Source organism: Oncorhynchus tshawytscha, linkage group LG25, assembly GCF_018296145.1.
Source record: "Oncorhynchus tshawytscha isolate Ot180627B linkage group LG25, Otsh_v2.0, whole genome shotgun sequence".
In the NCBI taxonomy this organism is placed as follows: Eukaryota; Metazoa; Chordata; class Actinopteri; order Salmoniformes; family Salmonidae; genus Oncorhynchus; species Oncorhynchus tshawytscha.
Genome location: NC_056453.1, coordinates 40,158,803 through 40,178,560, shown reverse-complemented (window position 1 = coordinate 40,178,560; position 19,758 = coordinate 40,158,803). Strand labels below are relative to the sequence as shown.

General features: G+C 40.9%; 1 protein-coding gene across 1 annotated transcript in view; it reads right to left on the bottom strand.

The window, feature by feature from the left end:
• LOC112224691 (histone acetyltransferase KAT6B-like) overlaps nucleotides 1-14,472 on the bottom strand; it is a 116,399-nt gene extending 101,927 nt beyond the window's left edge. Inside the window, exons 1-2 of the mRNA XM_042305749.1 lie at nucleotides 14,333-14,472; nucleotides 12,115-13,043 (exon numbers count right to left, since the gene is read on the bottom strand). Coding sequence (XP_042161683.1) covers nucleotides 12,115-12,813 — 699 coding nt within the window. The 5' untranslated portion in view covers nucleotides 12,814-13,043; nucleotides 14,333-14,472. The remainder of the gene's footprint in view (nucleotides 1-12,114; nucleotides 13,044-14,332) is intronic.
• Nucleotides 14,473-19,758: the final 5,286 nt, after the last annotated feature.

Sequence of the window (19,758 nt, the reverse complement as noted above, 5' to 3'; positions counted from 1 at the left end):
CAGAGTTCCTCTGTAGAGATGGGAGAACCTTCCAGAAGGACAACCATCTCTGCAGCACTCCACCAATCAGGCCTTTGTGGTAGAGTGGTCAGACAGAAGCCACTCCTCAGTAAAAGGCACATGACAGTCAGCTTAGAGTTTGCCAAATGGCCCCTCCTGAATCAAGATCCCTGTTGCCGGAATTGTTTGTGCGTCCCCAAAAACTTTGAATAACATATTTTTAGATAGAGCCCCGTTGTGTGCACTTCCAGTAATACCGTATACCCCGGTATACTACTGAAACGGTATTATCATCTGCATACTGCCCAACCCTAAATATCAGCTTGCCTCAGTCTACGTTAAGACAGTAACTCTTGAATGAAAGCTATAGTGCTGATTTTTTTTAAATATTTTATATTTCACCTTTATTTAACCTGGTGCTTCATTCTTGTAGGATAGGCTACACCACACTTTCCTCAGCTCTTCAACAAACTATTATAGTTGAGCAGAATATAGGATATTATAAACTGGGTGGTTCGAGCCCTGAACGCCAATTGTCTGACAGCTGTGGAATATCAGACGGTATACCACGGGTATAATTACATTGGTAACCAGTTTATAATAGCAATAAGGCACCTCTGGGGTTTGTGATATATGGCCAATATACCACGGCTAAGAGATGTATCCAGGCATGACGCAACGTGCTAAAGAACAGCCCTTAGTGGTATATGGCCAATATTCCACCACATCTCCTCAGACCTTATTGCTTAAATTTGCCACTTGACAGATATGCCACTCATCCAAAGTGACTTACAGTCTGGTACAGGGAGTGCATATTTAGTATGAGTATCGATCACCACGGGAACGGAACTCACGACCTTGGCTAGATGGGCATTATGTCATCGTGAACAATGGGCCACAGAAAGTAGAAACAGGAAGTTGCTCTATCAAACAGTTGGTTTTTCAAGCTCTGTCCTTTAAACTACTTCAAATCAGGAGGGCTGTCGGTCTCTAGTACGTAGGCCCATCTAGCCTAAATAGGATGGACGTTTGCATTTGATCACAATACAGTTGAATTCGGAGGTTTACATACACTTTGGTTGGAGTCATTAAAACGTGTTTTACAACCACTCCACAAATGTCTTGTTAACAAACTATAGTTTTGGCAAGTCGGTTAGGACATCTACTTTGTGCATCACACAAGTAGTTTTTCCAACAACTGTTTACAGACAGATTATTTCACTGTATCACAATTCCAGTGGGTCAGAAGTTTTCATACACTAACTCAGTGCCTCTTTGCTTGACATCACGGGAAAATCAAAAGAAATCAGCCAAGATCTCAGAAAACAAATTGTAGACCTCCACAAGTCTGGTTCATCCTTGGGAGCAATTTCCAAACGCCTGAAGGTACCACGTTCATCTGTACAAACAATAGTACGCAAGTATAAACACCATGTGACCACACAGCCGTCATACCGCTCAGGAAGGAGACGCGTTCTGTCTCCTAGAGATGAACGTACTTTGGTGCGAAAAGTGCAAATCAATCCCAGAACAACAGCAAAGGACCTTGTGAAGATGCTGGAGGAAACAGGTACAAAAGTATCTATAGCCACAGTAAAACGAGTCCAATAGCAACATAGCCTGAAAGTCCGCTCAACAAGGAAGAAGCCACTGCTCCAAAACCGTCATAAAAAAGCCAGACTACTGTTTGCAACTGCACATGGGGACAAAGATCATACTTTTTGGAGAAATGTCCTCTGGTCTGATGAAACAAAAATATAACTATTTGGCCATAATGACAATCTTTATGTTTGTCGGAAAACGGGGGATGCTTGCAAGCTGAAGAACACCGTCCCAACCGTGAAGCACAGGGGTGGCAGCATCATGTTGTGGTGGTGCTTTGTTGCAGGAGGGACTGGTGCACTTCACAAAATAGATGGCATCATGAGAGAGGAAAATGTGGATATAATGAAGCAACATCTCAAGACATCAGTCAGGAAGTTAAAGCTTGGTCGCAAATGGGTCTTCCAAATGGACAACGACCCCAAGCATACTTCCAAAGTTGTGGCAAAATGGCTTAAGGACAACAAAGTCAGGGTATTGGAGTGGCCATCACAAAGCCCTGACCTCAACCCCATAGAACATTTGTGGGCAGGACTGAAAGAGCATGTGCGAGCAATGAGACCTACAAACCTGACTCCGTTACACCAGCTCTGTCTAGAGGAATGGGCCAAAATTCACCCAACTTATTGTGGGAAGCTTGCGGAAGGCTACCCGAAACATTTGACCCAAGTTAAACAATTTAAAGGCTGGGAGACTGGGAATGTGGTGAATGAAATAAAAGCTGAAATAAATAATTCTCTCTACTATTATTCTGACATTTCACATGATTAAAATTAAGTGGTGATCCTAACTGACCTAAGACGGGGAATTTCTACTATAATTAAATGTCAGGAATTGTGAAAAAGTGAGTTTAAATGTATTTGGCTAAGGTTTATGTAAACTTCTGACTTCAACTGTAAATCCCATATCACAACTACCATTTCCACCAAAGCTGCAAATGAAGATTCAACTTCATGTTAAAGGCCATAGGTGTTTGGAGCATTTCTGTTTAAACTACTTCCAAATCAGCAGAACTGTTCAAACTCTAGTAAGTATCTAAATCGGCTGCTTCTTCTGCACTTGATCACAATAAATCCTTCACAAGCATAGGCTACTTTACATCCTCTGTATCCCCCAAAGCTGCAAATGAAGATTTAACTAGATGTGAAAGGCCTAGGTGTTTAGGACAAATATTCATCTGCAGGGATGTTATAGTGAAATAGTTACCACAATGAAAAGCTGTAAGATTTAACTAGATGTGAAAGGCCTAGGTGTTTAGGACAAATATTCATCTGCAGGGATGTTATAGTGAAATAGTTACCACAATGAAAAGCTGTAGCTAAACAATTGGCCAGTGGGACCACATGAGAAATAAAGGCATTGTTACAATGAGGATAGAGCTTAGTTGACCTGTCTCAGGGACTAGCTAGAGATATGCTCAGGTTACCTAAAAAGTGAGTCCTATGAGCCTTTTTTAGAGTGTTTACATCACAGGTAACCTGAGCATATGATATATATGAACCTAAGATGATATAACAAGTGCAGTGCATTCTGTGGCTAACAATTTAAAGTCAAGTCTGGTACAGACTGGGCTGGTCATCGGAGATGTTTTACAGCAGGGAAAAGCTTGCGACTGGTGATTAAACCAAGAGAATAAAAAAGAAGTTAGTGGAGCTCATTTGAAAAATAACATAATAAAAATAGACAGCTGAAGAATATTCAGCTGATTGACTAGGGGCTTCCAAATTAACTACATTACAGGAAATTAGAGTGCTTGAAAAGAGACACAGTTGTGTTCCGCAAAGGGGTTGTGGTTCTATTAGAACACTGCTGCTGTTCTAGAAGCCAGGCAGAGCTGCACTGAAGAAGAGGTTACATAACAGTGAGGGGAGTGAAAAAAAAACAATCTCATTCCTTGCCTTTGTTCCTGCCAAACACTTTAGAATCTAATAAACTTTCACCCAAGAATGCTCTTTTCCAAGACTTTCTCATTTCCTATACCCACTAGTTATGAGTTGTTACTCGCTAACTGCAAGGACATCTTTTTGAAATACACAGTGAACTAGAAGAGCCTAGTGATGTCACCACCAAAATAGCATGAGAGCAGAGTGTTATTATAAGTCTACAAAAGGAGACGGGCCTAGACATTTCAAATTAGAAGAGATTTTTTTTTTTTTTTTTAATCAATAATATGCTTTTTATTACAGGACGACAGTGTCTTAACATTTCAGTTTGACTTGGGTCTGACCAGACACCGAAACTTGTCACTGCACAGTCGAGGGTGTTATTTCCTGATATTCATAATGAAACTGAAGGGTAGATAATGTTTCCAATCGTGGAAATTGCAATCTAGAATGGTTTACTGTAGGCATGTGGTGCACATTGTGCTGAAAGCAGGTGATATTTATTAAGGGTTGCTGGGCTAGTGCTTGAGATGGCATGAGAGATGTTGGAAGAGCTGTTCAGCTCTTCCTCGAAGTCGTTAAAGCTGTTTATCTTGTCTCTTCCCCTGTTTGGTTTGCTACACGTTTATTTTTACTCTCTAACCTAAGTTGGTGGGGGTTCTCTTTTCCTTTAGCTTGATATCAAGCAAATCTAGTCGGTGTCCATGGTGGGTGTTTGTAAGGCCCTGCTTTCCAGAACCAATTTTAAAATCCCACCTGTTTCATTCTGGTTGTCAGTGGTTCATTTATAAAAGTTCAATTTTTGTTCTGAGTGACGATTTTTTTTGAGTTCTTGTTCGGGAACATAACAAAATGGGGTCTCATCCAGGATCTTGTTTACCAGGAGTATGGTAGTCACTCTAAATCACCTACTCTGAAGCTCTACTGTGCCCAGATAGGAGTGTTCAAAAGGTACTTTTGTGGTAGAGTTTGTCACTGACAACCACTCAGAAGCATTCTAAGATTGGTGAAAAACAGTGGAAACTTGCATAAAAAAAAAACACACACTTTGATATGCAAGCATTTGTGGGGAACTCTACCTGGGAAAAAACTGGATAAAAATGTACAAAAAGGAAATAACAGCTCATACCCTACGGGTAGTCGAGTACAACCTGTAGACGTGCATCTGAGATAGAACAAAAGGCTAAATGGGCACAATGGAGATTGGAGTTGGAGCGGGTCATTTGTTTAAAAAACAGATAGAATTGGGAGGCCACCAAAGAAACATTAGAACAAGATGAACGTTCTCTGGTTGCACGTGAACATTCCCTTCCATTAAAAGAGATAGAGATGGAAGCATTTGGAATGGAGTCATGCCTTCCTGCACCGTTAAAAAGAGTTAGATCTTGGTCGGAACAGCTGGCTTGTACAGTCTTTCAACGAGGAAGGAGGTGGACGTATATTGTACTCTGTTTAAGCGGATTGCCACATCTCTAAAATAGCCATGAGATATCTGGTGACTGCTCCTTGTGGTAAAAGCTCAGAAAGTGTACGTCACTTTAGCTCATGACACTGGTTAAAGAATCCTTTGGGCTTACGAGTTGGTCCCAGAGTAGTTCTGTAAATAACAAAAAAAAACAGAGTCGCAAACTCCTGTTGAATTTACAAGAGAACAAAGCATGTCTTTTTGATCGGTGCGTGGTTCACGAGGTCGAGGCCCTCGAGGTTAGAAAAGACGCTCATACTACTCGAGCAATTTCAAGAATTGCCTTCATGAAAGAGTTGCTACCTACATTTACTCGCTCTTGAGAAATCTCAAGTCCTTGCAGATATGTTTTGTTATCCCTACGCAAAAAGCAATCCAGAAGTCACCTACTACTGCAAGGATTCAAACTTTTTCTGTAGTGCCCAAAGACAAGAAATCGTCAGAAACCTGGTTCTTCGTATCCAGCAGTTTGTCATTACCGCCATGAGAGAAAGGACAGTCTTCTCCGTGTCCAAAATTGAAATAGAAAAATTAGGATGAGATTACTTTATTGGTAAATTGCACACAAGGTCTAAACAAAATCTGACTTCCACTTTTAACCCGACCCCCTTTCTTAAAAGACAGACCGTTTCCTTAATAAATTGTGTTTATCTGCTACTGTGCATGTTGTGTATTTTGTGGATTAGACATAAGGGGGAACATGTCATTTCCTCAGGTCATCATTTTATATTCCCGGGACAGTCCAGGGATCCCGTTTAGCCATGTTATTGGGAGTGTGCTTTTATTTATTTTTGGTTGTGAGCAAACTGGTCCAACAAATAGATGAGTCTATATTTGGGGTGGCAGGGTAGCCTAGTGGTTAGAGTGTTGGGCTAGTAACCGGAAGGTTGCAAGTTCAAATCCCCGAGCTTGATAAGGTACAAATCTGTTGTTCTGCCCCTGAACAGGCAGTTAACCCACTGTTCCTAGGCCGTCATTGTAACTAAGAATTTGTTCATAACTGACTTGCCTAGTAAAATAAAAAAAGGTCAAATAAAAATATTTAAATTGTTGTTAAAAAAAATGGGGGAGGTGTTACGGTTCTCTCATTAGCATGGGGTGCACACTGATTGGAGCCACCTCGTCAGCCTGTGTGTTGCACCTGGGAATATTACAGGGTATATTTAACCCCTTTACACCCACTATTGCCCCGACCCTCCCTCACTTTGGTGATCGCTACTAAAGAGGAAAAATGTACTTACTATACCTGTGATGTTGTCCACCTAGATTGTCCCCCATCTTTAAGATGAATGCACTAAGTGTAAGTCACTCTGCATAAGAGTGTCTGCTAAATGACTCAAATGTAATGACAATGGTTTGAGTAGAGGACTAACTGGTGTTTCCAAGTGGCCACTTCTCCAACTATATTCTTCAACTATAAGGTGCTTTTTTTGAGCTCGCCTAGCTGTGCTGTTGAGGAACTAGAGCGAACACACTTGTAGCTGTTAAGTTAGGAACACAACCCTGCATCCCCGCTGTTGTTTACACAATCCAAAAACGGTCCTTTATAAATCACAATCTGGGTCAGGTGGGCATCATCTGAAAGCTTGTTCCATTACAACATGGCTTGTTAAATGATAAAATACGATCTTACAGTGTTAGGCTTTCAGTAGCGAATTCAGAGAAGCAGATCGTACTTTAGGTCCGCATAGAATGGAGTCATTTGTGCATTCAGATGCATGGTCCGTGGCAAATTTAGAGATCATAGACGTTGACTCTGTACATTACATGAGTTTTATGACATAGAAATGTGAAGTGCACGTTTGGTGTTTTTGCTTGCTTGTATGACATCAAAGCGATATTTCTTAGAATCTTCAACATCTCAGCTTTCAAAATACATTAAGATCTAATCAAATCCTCTTAAATTTACAGTATTTCCCTCACTCAGACAACCAAAAAGGTGCAAGAGTTGTCCAATTAGAGGGAAGGATGGGTCAACTTGTCGCACAAGGTGCTGAAGTTCAGAATGTCTGTCAGTCAAAACCCATTCAGAGCTGTGAAGCGGAGACCCTGAGCGCTGACGTCATGTATAGCATGGTACTGTACAGACACTGAGCTCTGACGTCATGTATAGCATGTTACTGAACAGACACTAAGCTCTGACGTCATGTATAGCATGTTACTGTACAGCCACTGCGTTTATATTTAGGCGCTTGTCAATGTCCAAATTTGCCATTTTCAACACTTATACGGGTACAAGTGTGAAGGGCTGCAGGGTCACCGCTGCTGGGCTAGAGCTGGAGATGGCATAAGAAATGTTTTAAAAGATACACACAGCTGTTTAGTTCTTCCTCTAAGTTGTTTAAACAAAGTATTATCCTGTCTCTCTCCTGTTTGGTTTGTTGTTACTCCCTAACCTAAGTTGGTGTGGGGGTTCTCTTTCCTTCAGCTTGTCTCATATCAGGCACATCTAGTGGGTGTCCGTGGTGGGTGTGTGAAGACCCTACTTAACAACACCTAGTCAGTTGTTTAAAGCAACAGAAAAGGTTTCCAACTTCCAATGCTTTGACCTTCACCGTGAAGTTCTCTTCCATTTTTTTTTACCCTCCTGTTGTGTTTGTTTTCATGTTAATTCATTCTGTGTTCCTAAAATGGCCGCCACCATTATAGCTGATTATAAATCCATAATAATACATATTATCATCTAATGTTGTGTTAGATCTTTTTATCAACTTCAGTTCTTGTGAACATTACATGTTTTGAACTTCTATTAGCTCTTTATGGCCTGCAGGCCTCATTGACCTCAGCTCACACAACTCGTTTTTGAGTAAAACAAAAGCGTAATGTATGGATTATTTTTACTATAGCAAATACTCATATTGTGCCTTTTATCACAGACTATTTTGTGTTAAAGTTTAACAAGAACTCGCTCTCCTCCTCACCAGTGTCATGATCAAAGATATGATCAAGAGCCTCACTATTGTTTGGTCATTGTGCTGCCACAGAATGAATTGTGAGAAAGGCCTCAAAAAAGCTTTGTATACCAGAGCTGTGAGAAAAGTTCAACATAAACTCATCAAAAAAAAGAAACTTCCTCTCACGGTCACAGCGTTTATTTTCAGTAAACTTAACAAGATTCAACAACTGAGACATGAACTGAACAAGTTCCACAGACATCGGTATCTGGTGTGGCCACCAGATGCATTAAGTACTGCAGTGCATCTCCTCCTCATGGACTGCACCAGATTTGAAAGTTCTTGCTGTGAGATGTTACCCCACTCTTCCACTAAGACACATGCAAGTTCCCAGACATTTCTGGTGGGGTTGCCCTGGCCCTCACCCTCCGATCCAACAGGGCCCAGACTAGAGGTCAAACGATTATGATTTTTCAACGCCGTTACCGATTATTTTGGCCGATTTTTATTTATTTGTAATAATGACAATTACAACAATACTGAATGAACACTTATTTTAACTTAATACATCAATAAAAATCCATTTAGCCTCAAATAAATAATGGAACATGTTCAATTTGGTTTAAATAATGCAAAAACAAAGTGTTGGAGAAGTAAAAGTGCAATATGTGCCATGTAAAAAAAGCTAACGTTTGAGTTCCTCGCTCAGAACATCAGAACATATGAAAGTTGATGGTTCCTTTTAACATGAGACTTCAACATTCCAAAGGTAAGAGGTTTTAGGTTGTAGTTAATATAGTATTTATAGGACTATTTCTCTCTATATCGTTTGTATTTCATACACCTTTGACTATTGGATGTTCTTATAGGCACTTTAGTATTGCCAGTGTAACAGTATAGCTTCCGTCCCTCTCCTCGCCCCTACCTGGGCTCGAACCAGGAACACATCGACAACAGCCACACTCGAAGCAGCGTTACCCATCGCTTCACAAAAGCCGTTGCAGAGCAAGGGGAACAACTACTCCAAGTCTCAGAGCGAGTGACATTTGAAACGCTATTAGCGCACACCCCGCTAACTAGCTAGCCATTTCACATCGGTTGCACCAGCCAGTAGGCGGATAGGCTTGAAGTAATAAACAGCGCTGTGCTTGCGAAGCTGCTGGCAAAACGCACGAAAGTGCTGGTTGAATGGATGCATAGGAGCCTGCTGGTGCCTACCATCGCTCAGTCAGTCTGCACTATCAAATCAGACTAAATTATAACATAATAACACACAGAAATATGAGCCTTTGGGTCATTATTATGGTCAAACTATCATTTCGAAAACAAAACGTTTATTATTTCAGTGAAATACGGAACCGTTCGGTATTTTATCTAAACGGGTGGCATCCACAAGTCTAAATATTCTTGTTACATTGTACAACCTTCAATGTTATGTCATAATTACGTAAAATTCTGGCAAATTAGTTGGCCAAACTGTTGCATATACCCTGACTCTGCGTGCAATGAACGCAAGAGAAGTGACAATTTCACCTGGTTAATATTAACCCACTGTTCCTAGGCCGTCATTGAAAAAAAGAATGTGTTCTTAACTGACTTGCCTAGTTAAATAAAAAGGTATTAAAAAAGTAATATATTTTTCTAATTGGCAAAATTGGCATCCAAAAATACAGATTTCCGATTGTTATGAAAACTTGAAATCGGCCCTAATTAAATCGACTATTCCGATGAATAGACTTGCTCAACGGGATTGAGATCCGGGGTCGTCGCTGGTTATGGCAGAACACTGACATTCCTGTCTTGCAGGAAATCACGCACAGAACGAGCAGTATGGCTGGTGGCATTGTCATGCTGGAGGGTCAGGATGAGCCTGCAGGAAGGGTACCACATGAGGGAGGAGATGTCTTCCCTGGAACGCAAAGCACTGAGATTGCTTGCAATGACAACAAGCTCAGTCCGATGATGCTGTGACACACCGCCCCAGACCATGACGGACCCTCCACCTCCAAATTGATCCCGCTCCAGAGAACAGGACTCCATGTAACGCTCATTCCGTCAACGATATACGCGAATCCGACCATCACCCTTGTTGGGACAAAACCGCGACTCGTCAGTGAAGAGCACTTTGGGCTTGTGCCCATTTCGACAGTGGGTTTGTGCCCATAGGCGACGTTGTTGCCGGTGATGTCTGGTGAGGACCTGCCTTACAACAGGCCTACAAGTCCTCAGTCAAGCCTCTCCTAGCCTATTGTGGACAGTCTGCGCAATGATGGAGGGATTGTGCGTTCCTGGTGTAACTCGGGCAGTGGTTGCCGTCCTGTACCTGTCCCGCAGGTGTGATGTTTGGAAGTACCGATCCTGTGCAGGTGTTGTTACACCTGGTCTGCCACTGCGAGGATGATCAGCTGTCCGTCCTGTCTCCCTGTAGCGCTGTCTAGGCGTCTCCCAGTACGGACATTTATGTGATCGTTCACGCAGATGAGCAGGGACCCTGGGCATCTCTCTTTTGGTGTTTTTTTTAGAGTCAGTAGAAAGGCCTCTTTAGTGTCCCAAGTTTTCATAACTGTGATCTTAATTGCCTAGTCTGTAAGCTGTTAGTGTCTTAACGACCGTTCCACAGGTGCATGTTCATTAATTGTTTATGGTTAATTGAACAAGCATGGAAAACAGTGTTTAAACCCTTTACAATGAAGATCTGTGAAGTTATTTGGAGTTTTACGAATTATCTTTGAAAGACAGGGTCCTGAAAAAGGGATGTTTCTTTTTTTGCTGAGTTTATTATTGAAACAGTGTTGCAATTGTTTGTGAGAATGCCAACAGGTGTAGTTCCCGTGGGGGAAAGATTCTATTGGGGAAAGGTTCCCGTGGGGGTTGCCATGGAAGCCAAGGGGAGTGAGATGATTGTGTGTGTGTGTGTTCAAACACACATGCATGTGGGAGTCTGGGAGAGAAAGTGTGTCCATCTGATAAATGGGCATGTGCCTGAACTCAATTTTATACACTAATTCTAGTGTCACCCATTAATTTCTAATGATCGTTCATTTTTGACCAGGAACGCCACAGGTGTACAAAAGTTAAATAAAACACCCAACATGTAATGAAAATCATCAACATGTATTTTGTGTGTTCAGATGCCCTGTGTGGACAAAGTCATGGAACCTTATATGACAATCAGATTAAATGAACTACATTTCTCAGAGAGAAAACTTGTAAATCGGTCCAATTCGACCGGAAGACAGCAGGAGGGTTAAGTAAAAAACTGTTGTCAATACAGTAGTGTTCACCTGCAGCGTGAGTTACTGCTGAGTGTCAGTGATGGAGTCACAAATCTCTGCAGAGTGAAAAGCATAAGTATTGTGTCATAGTCAAGAAAAACAAATGAAGGCTATGAGGAAGTCTTTATGGCCCTATATCATAGGCTATACTGTATATCACCAAGGCACCCCCCCACCCCCCTCCTCCTGTGTTATCTCAAAGAACTTCAAAGCTACTGTCTGTTATTTACTCTCCGTCTACAATAACATAGTCCATCTATTCTGTCAAATACAAGCATGGCCAGTTAGTTACAAAGCATTTTTCCTGAGCAGAGAAAATGTCAACAATGCCTAGTTCTCAAGTACACACTAAACTAGCAGCGAGATCTACTGCTGTGTTTCCAAGCAGCATTATTATATCACAACAGCTTTATTCAAGCCCACAGAGAGCTCCCCTATTCATCACAACAGTCAGCTATCATCCAATTGCATTCCTCAAGAGCAGCTTCATCACCCAGTACTTGAAGCCTATTAGTGAGAGCCTCACAAGTCCTTAACTGAAACCAAATCGGACTGAAATTTTAGAAATGAGATGGTCAAACACAATAATCAAGTGTCTATTTAGCTGGTTAACGGGATAATATAATAAAATCCCATTTAGCGGATGCTTTAATCCAAAATGACTTAGTCATGCGTACATTTATTTTACGTATGGGTGGTCCCAGGTATTGAACCCACTATCCTAGAGTTGCAAGCACAATGCTCAACCAACTGCGTTAGAGGGAAAGGACATGTGTACCGATTGATCCATGACTAAAATAAAACACGGCCTATATAATATTAAAAAATTAACTAGCGAAAGAGGGGAGATATAACATCAACATAAGCGATAGCCTGAAAAGGATTCAGAGTCTATGGAGTAGCATAGTATATCTACAGTGAAAGGGCATACAGTATTATCAGCATAGACCACTAAAAACAGAGGAAGACAGGAGGCAAGTATCAGTATACTGTACCTGGTCTCTCTCATGTGGAAGAAGAGTGACACACAGAAGAGCCAATGGGGAAGCACCTGGACAACTCTGGCTCCTACCCTCAGCTCCATTAACCCCCTGGTTCAACCTGTAGCGCGGACCATCCTTCGCCAGCCGGCCGTTTTTGACTGCCCATTTAGCGGCCAGCCGTAACCTCTGCTGGAAACCTGGGTTGTCAAGGACGTGCGATGGATCATCCTGGTTCCTTAGGTACCTCTGGATGTTCTTCAGAGAGGAACCACGGCTATCATCCAGACCCTCGATGGCCCTCCTCAGGACTTTATTCCAATCAACGTGGCGTAGGTCACTCGGTTTCCATATAGATCCTTTAGATGATGGAATAGAGAGGTTTGCACTTACAGGTTTGAGCGACGACGACGATGATGATGATGATGATGATAATAATCCTCTCCCAGGGTGCTCGGGGTCTTTGTACGACACGTTCCCCTTATTGGTGACTTTGAGAATGGAACCATCATGAACACTTAAATCCAACTGTTCTAGAACGGTCCGCTTGCCCAATCTGTGTGAGGTTGCCACCGCATGACAAATCCGCTCCTCGGAAGGCCTCTGTTTTTGCCTTTTGATTTTCTGTATCGCTTCTAGAATCCACTCTGTATATAGAGGATTGGTAAGTTTCACCATGGTTAAATCGATGAGATTCAGGAAAAAATTACCCATAGAGATCCCCCCTTGTTGTGAAACATTTGGTACATCCAGCACATCTTGAAAAGGTCAACAACAACAACAACAAAAAATAGGTACTGTTCCACCTCGGCATTAATACATTTACAATCCTGCTGTAAATCTTCATCCAAGGTAGTAACTCGCGTCACGTCAAATTCCTTGAAGGTTGGGACTGTTACCGAACGACCTAGAACACAATTTCTTCAAATGAGGTCACACAATTCCTTAAAAAGAAAAAACAATCATAAACAAGATCACAAGTCAAGAATAAGTAATACTGTAATCTAAAAAAAATATAACAGAACCATCATTTTTACCCAGCACCTTCACTATACAGTATTAATGTACTAGTGGGCAAGCCTAAAAGACATTATGTCAATAGTGACATTAGTCAAACACCAGATTGATTTGATTACGGGTAGCAATTTGTGAGGGATACGCCCTAGACTACACATGACACATTGGATTAGTAGTATCTTACATTCTGAGACGTCACCATAACATCAGTTTAATAACTGAGAAGCATTACAAAACATTAAAATGAAGAAGGTCAATAACATTCTCGAGAAACGGATGGGTTATGAAGCGATTCAGAGGGATTGAAGATTAAAGACACTCTAGGGAGGTTAGGGAAAGGCTGATGTTATTTAAGGGCAATTCCACAGTAACACAGCGACTCAAATGATTCACTTTTAAAATGTAACAAAAAAATATTGCAAAAAAAACTGACTATGCACAATGTCTACTTTTAACAATTTCACACAGAAAATTAAAAAAAACATGTACTTGAAGAACAGCAAACAGTCACTCTGGTATCAAATTTTACATCTGCAATGTTCTTGAGTGAAACTTCAAACTAGTCGTTGTGCAGTTGTATGATTTGTTTAACTTTTTAATCATTGGTTTTCGTTTGACATACATTTTAAAGTGAAAAATCAGTCTCAATTTCACTTGTTGCCATGGAATTGCCCTTAATCGGTAGTCCGAGTCTGATAACATAATCCATTGATTGACATAATCTATATTTTACCACAGTACTACATCAGGTTAAGATTAATTAGTCATGACACCCTGACTATAACCATCACGACAAGGGAGACGAAATGTAACCGGTTAAATAGATGTTACAATTGTTCGTGATATCTTTATCTGTTAGATAAATGTTTCATTGCAACATCGCCAGCTGACTGGGGTAACGTTAGGATACTCTGTGGCGAAGTTCGTATTTTCATCAATCCTATTATTTTCATATTAGTACCAAGTAGCGCAAGAAGGGCAATGGAGTTGGACTTTTTGCACGCGTGTTTGACAGCTTGGATACGTAACGAGCGACAAACAAGGATTTGTTCATTTTAGCAGTCGGCGCGAGCTTGAACGTCAGCCGCACACCGTCAATTCATATTGTTGAGCTTTTTGACAGCTGCCGAGGGATGGTTACCGGAAATTTATGATGACAATTTATGTTCAAATTAACATGAAACGCGAACGAGCGAGAAGATAATATGTAACAAACCTTGACTTGTATCAGTTGAGTTGTAAGAAATAACAGTGCTGCCCTGCATTACTGACGTGACCTAAACAGTCGCCATTTTGTTACAATGTTGTAGTTTACATAAATCCGACATGACGATGATTACAATCCAATGGAGTCTCATTAAACCTTACCTACACTAATGTACCCTCCCTAGCAACTTTAATATTGGCTGTAAAGACAAGATCCGATTTCTGGTTTGATAAAGTACATGTCAATCATTATAATATAATGTATGAGCTCAGTTTAGAAGGGACTGCGTTTGCTGCTTGATCTGTCACTACACTTACTTGACCCGCCTTTTAAGGTGTCTTCTCCTATCATGGATTGATGTTTTATTTACCCAGAACACTTATCGTTTGAATAAATGAGTACACTATAAGGACAATTTAATAGGCATATATATGTATAATTTATATGATCGTTCATTAACATAATAGTTATCACAGATTGTTGTCTAAATTAATGATTTTAGGCTATATCCAGTGTCAAACACCAGCCCACCTTAAGTACGACTCCTTGAAACAATTGGTTACACTTGAAAATGATTTGGATCATTTTAGACTTTAATTGGTTGTTTGTTATATCCGTCATTTATTTGCAAACATGGCGAAGACTTGACTGCTGATTTAAAGCAGCAAGTTTTTAAAAGGTTTGAAGGTGATAGGCTATTATTGCGCTAGTGTTGTGTACGCTATCCGACACTTATTTTTCCTACCATTAGAACCTGTACTTCTCTTTTTATTTTCCACTCTTGTGTAAACCCACTAAAGAAATCAGTAACACAAACACCGATAAATAAATAACTGTTTACACTAACCTAAACTCATGTATCAAACGTGGGCTAAAGAATAAGTAGGGCAACCTATAATCATCCATCAAGCGGTAGAATTTCTCCACATAGCAGGAGCGCCTGCCTGCATTAGGCTATAGCGAGTATTAACATTCTACGTAAATCATGACAGCACTTCTTATGGGGATTATTTTTGCCCTGCATTTCCAACTAGAATTTAAAAAATGAGCACATGGGGGAAATTCCACATACAAACTAAGAAGTTGACCCTGGTAAGAGTAACACCATCTTCACTGATCCTCAAGAATAAATGTAACCTATCGCTACAGTTTCGCGATCCATCCATTTCTCACTCGATTCGCGGGTCCATTCTCGTTTACACATTATTAGTCGGTGATATACAGCCTCCTTGAAATATAAATCGTTTAAACAATGTGACGCGGCTGGGCGAGGAGGCAAAACAAATTACTCAAGTTTCATGCAAGGATGAACATGTAACCAGTGAGGGGAAAAGCATCGGCTAGCTACCGTAAATATTTGCTGGTAGTTACCTCAAGTTTTTTCTCAGATACAGTCAGTCCTCTTCTTCATTATCAGGATGACGGAAACGACGATCGGATAGAAACACTCACAGCGGCACATCCATAGGGGGTTTCCTTGTATGTTTTATCTCTAAAAAGATACACTAAAGGCTCGCGTTGAGACAGAGAGGACCGGATAACAACTAACTGAATAAAGGTTCATCTACATAGCAGCCTGTGACAAAGTGGTACCTCTCTCCCCCTTCTGCTTCTTCTCTGCTTCTTCTTCACTGTAGACATCCCCACTTCAGTCAGTGTAAACCGAGCGGACCGGCGCCCCTGTGTAGCAGTAACGTTTCAACAATGATCATAGGCAAATGTAATGTCACTTTAACTTTAACACATTAAAACGTGCAGGAAGGAGATGCCATGGTGCTGAGAGAAAAATGTGCAGTTTTATAATGCTATTCTACACATTTTGTCATGAGTCTAAGAGAAAATGCTGTAGTTTTAAAGCTAATTCCCCACAATTCTACACATTTTGCCATGAGGTAGAGAGAAAATTGTGCTGTTTTATAGTTCATTTCATGCTATTCTTCACATTTTGCCATGGGGATGAGACAAAATGTTGCAGTTTTTAAGCACATTTTGTGCAGTTTTATAATGCTATTCTACACATTTTACCATGAGGCTGAAAGAAAATGTTGCAGTTTTGAAGTAACTGTCTAGTGAAAATCTCACTTTTAGAAGTTCCTATTCTGTTAACTCATACCCAAATAATGTTGTTGACTAATCCTATACTCGTATTTGTGGCCAAAGCATACATTGGAAAAAGAAAAAAAAGTCCATCTCAAGCATACCATTTAACAAACACTTGAAAGAAAAAAAAAGTCCATCTCAAGCATACCATTTAACAAACACTTGAAAGAAAAAAAAAGTCCATCTCAAGCATACCATTTAACAAACACTTGAAAGAAAAAAAAAGTCCACCTCAAGCATACCATTTAACAAACACTTGAAAGAAAAAAAAAGTCCATCTCAAGCATACCATTTAACAAACACTTGAAAGAAAAAAAAAGTCCATCTCAAGCATACCATTTAACAAACACTTGCTATATCCTCAAAGAGGATGATGTCATCCTCCTGAGGAGGATGAGCTGGCCAATCAGCAGTCTACTTGCATTCATATTTTTAATGACCAGTATATGCCCACACCATTCTCTACCTGCCCGAACCATGAAAAACAGCCCCACACCATTATACCTCCTCCACCAAACTTTACAGTTGGCACTATGCATTTGGGCAGGTAGAGTTCTCCTGGCATCCGCCGAACCCAGATTCGCCCGTCGGATTGCCAGATGGTGAAGCTCCATCACTCCACTTCATTACTCCAGAGAACACGTTTGCACTGCTCCATAGTCCAACAACGGTGAGCTTTACACCCCTCCAGTCGATGCTTGGCATTGCCCATGGTGATCTTAGGCTTGTGTGCAGGCTGCTCGGCCATGGAAACTCATTTTATGAAGCTCCCGACGAACAGTTATTGTGCTGACGTTGCTTCCAGAGGCAGTTTGGAACTTGGTAGTGAGTGTTGCAACCGAAGACAGAGTTTTTACACGCTTCAGCACTCGGTGGTCCCGTTCTGGGAGCTTGTGTGGCCTACCACTTTGCGGATGAGCCATTGTTGCTCCTAGACCTTTCCACTTCGCAATAACATCAGTTACAATTGAACGGTGCAGCTCTAGCAGGGCAGAAATCTGACCAACTGACTTGTTGGAAAGGTGGTGTCCTGTGAAGGTGCCACGTGAAAAGTCACTGAGCTCTTCAGTAAGGCCATTCTACCGCCAATGTTGGCCTATGGAGATTGTATGGCGGTGTGCTCGATTTTATATACCTGTCAGCAACGGGTGTGGCTGAAATAGCCAAATCCACTCATTTGAATGGGTGTCCACATACTTTGGGAATATACTGTCTATTTTATAGAAATCTGGAAACACTGGACAGTTACTTTAAAGTTTGACTGATTGCAAAAACAAAGTCTTTAAACTGTATAAAATGCATCATCATACCAGCTAATTCAATGCTGATATTTAAAATAAAATAAAATGTATGAGTAAGATATTTGCTTTACCGAAGTGCCATTTCTGACAGATTTTTTTCAGTTTCTGACATAAAACAAATCCTGTGAAATTACCTCAACACATACTGGAGGAGTTACTGGCTAGCTAAGCTAATTTGCAATTCTACATATTTTCCCATGGGTTATGATGTGTTCATATGCTATCTAAGGGGCCCCAATTGCACACACTGTACATAGATTTGTTCTATTGTGTTATTGACTGTACGTTTGTTTATGTGTAACTCTATGTTGTTGTTTGTGTCGCACTGCTTTGTTTTATCTTGGCCAGGTCACAGTTGTAAATGAGAACTTCTTCTCAACTGGCCTACCTGGTTAAATAAAGGTGAAATAAATAAAACATTTTAAAAAACTTGGAATAACTTAATGCAGTCTATTAGGTTATCACCTTGTTCCCAAGCATGGGGATCATACCATATTCATGTGTTTATTTTTACACAGAGATTGACTCAATCCTAATAATGAACACATCACACGTCCTTGGGCATGACACAAAATCGTTACATTATGAATAATGTCACCATATAACAAGTCTGTCTTTAGACACAATATTGATTTATCATTTCATTCCGTCACAACAGGATACCAACCTATATCGTTTTTAATGGAAGACAGACAAGAAGAGAACCCCTTCAGAATCACTCAGGTATAGTCTATCAAATGGACAAACACCAAGTCCAATCGACTGTATGATTCATTCAAATTATATGGAGATGATCCATCAACAAGCTCAAGATGTTACAGCTGCTTCCTCCCTACAAGTATATTGTCCTGCATTACATCATAATAACATGTTTGTAACAGCACTCTCATTTTACAACAGCAATAACACGACATGTGTAATCTGACCCGTACAACGTGGTGACATCCCATTCTGTGTCATCGTCACAGGCATACAAACAGGAACAATTTTTTTTATTTTTTTTTATTTTACTAGGCAAGTCAGTTAAGAACAAATTCTTATTTTCAATGACGGCCTAGGAACAGTGGGTTAACTGCCTGTTCAGGGGCAGAATGACAGATTTGTACCTTGTCAGCTCGGGGATTCGAACTTACAACCTTTCGGTTACTAGTCCAACGCTCTAACCACTAGGCTACGCTGCCGCCCCAAACATGACCCATTATCATTCTCAAACGGCTCCCTAGTCCCTTTAAAGTGCACTACTGTTGACCAAGACCGATAGGGCTCTGGTAAAGAGTAGTATGTTATATAAAGAAAAGGGGGGGGGGGTACCTAGTCAGTTGCACAACTGAATGCATTCAACCGAAATGGGCTCCCGAGTGACACAGTGGTCTAAGGCACTGCATCTCAGTGCAAGAGGTGTCACTACAGTCCCTGGATCCAATCCAGGCTGTTTCACATCCGGCCGTGATTGTCAGTACCAAAACGTGTCACAGAATTGGCCCAGCATCGTCCGGTTTGGCCGTGGTAGGCCGTCATTGTAAATACACATTTTTTCTTAACTGACTTGCCTAGTTGAATAAAAGTTAAATAAAAACATTTAAAATGTGTCTTCCGCATTTAGCTTAACCCTGTTAGGGAATAGTGTGCCAAATCAAGTGTCATTTTGGATGTAGATTCACTGTGGAGGGAGGGAGGGAGGGAGGGAGGGAGGGAGGGAGGGAGGGAGGGAGGGAGGGAGGGAGGGAGGGAGGGAGGGAGGGAGGGAGGGAGGGAGGGAGGGAGGGAGGGAGGGAGGGAGGGAGGGAGGGACTACTATGTTGTGTAGTTAGTAGAGTAAATATTGAACTGGTATGAAAAACTGTTACGTAAAGTTTGGAAAGTCTATTTAATTTGGATAGCCTTTTTGCCTCAACAAGATAATCTTGTTAAACATAATAAGTAAATATTGAACTGGTATTTAAAAAGTTTGGATAGGCCTATTCTAAACTATTACGTAAAGGTTTGGATGTTTGCAAGTGATCTTTGTTGATGATGGTAACCTATTTATGAGGT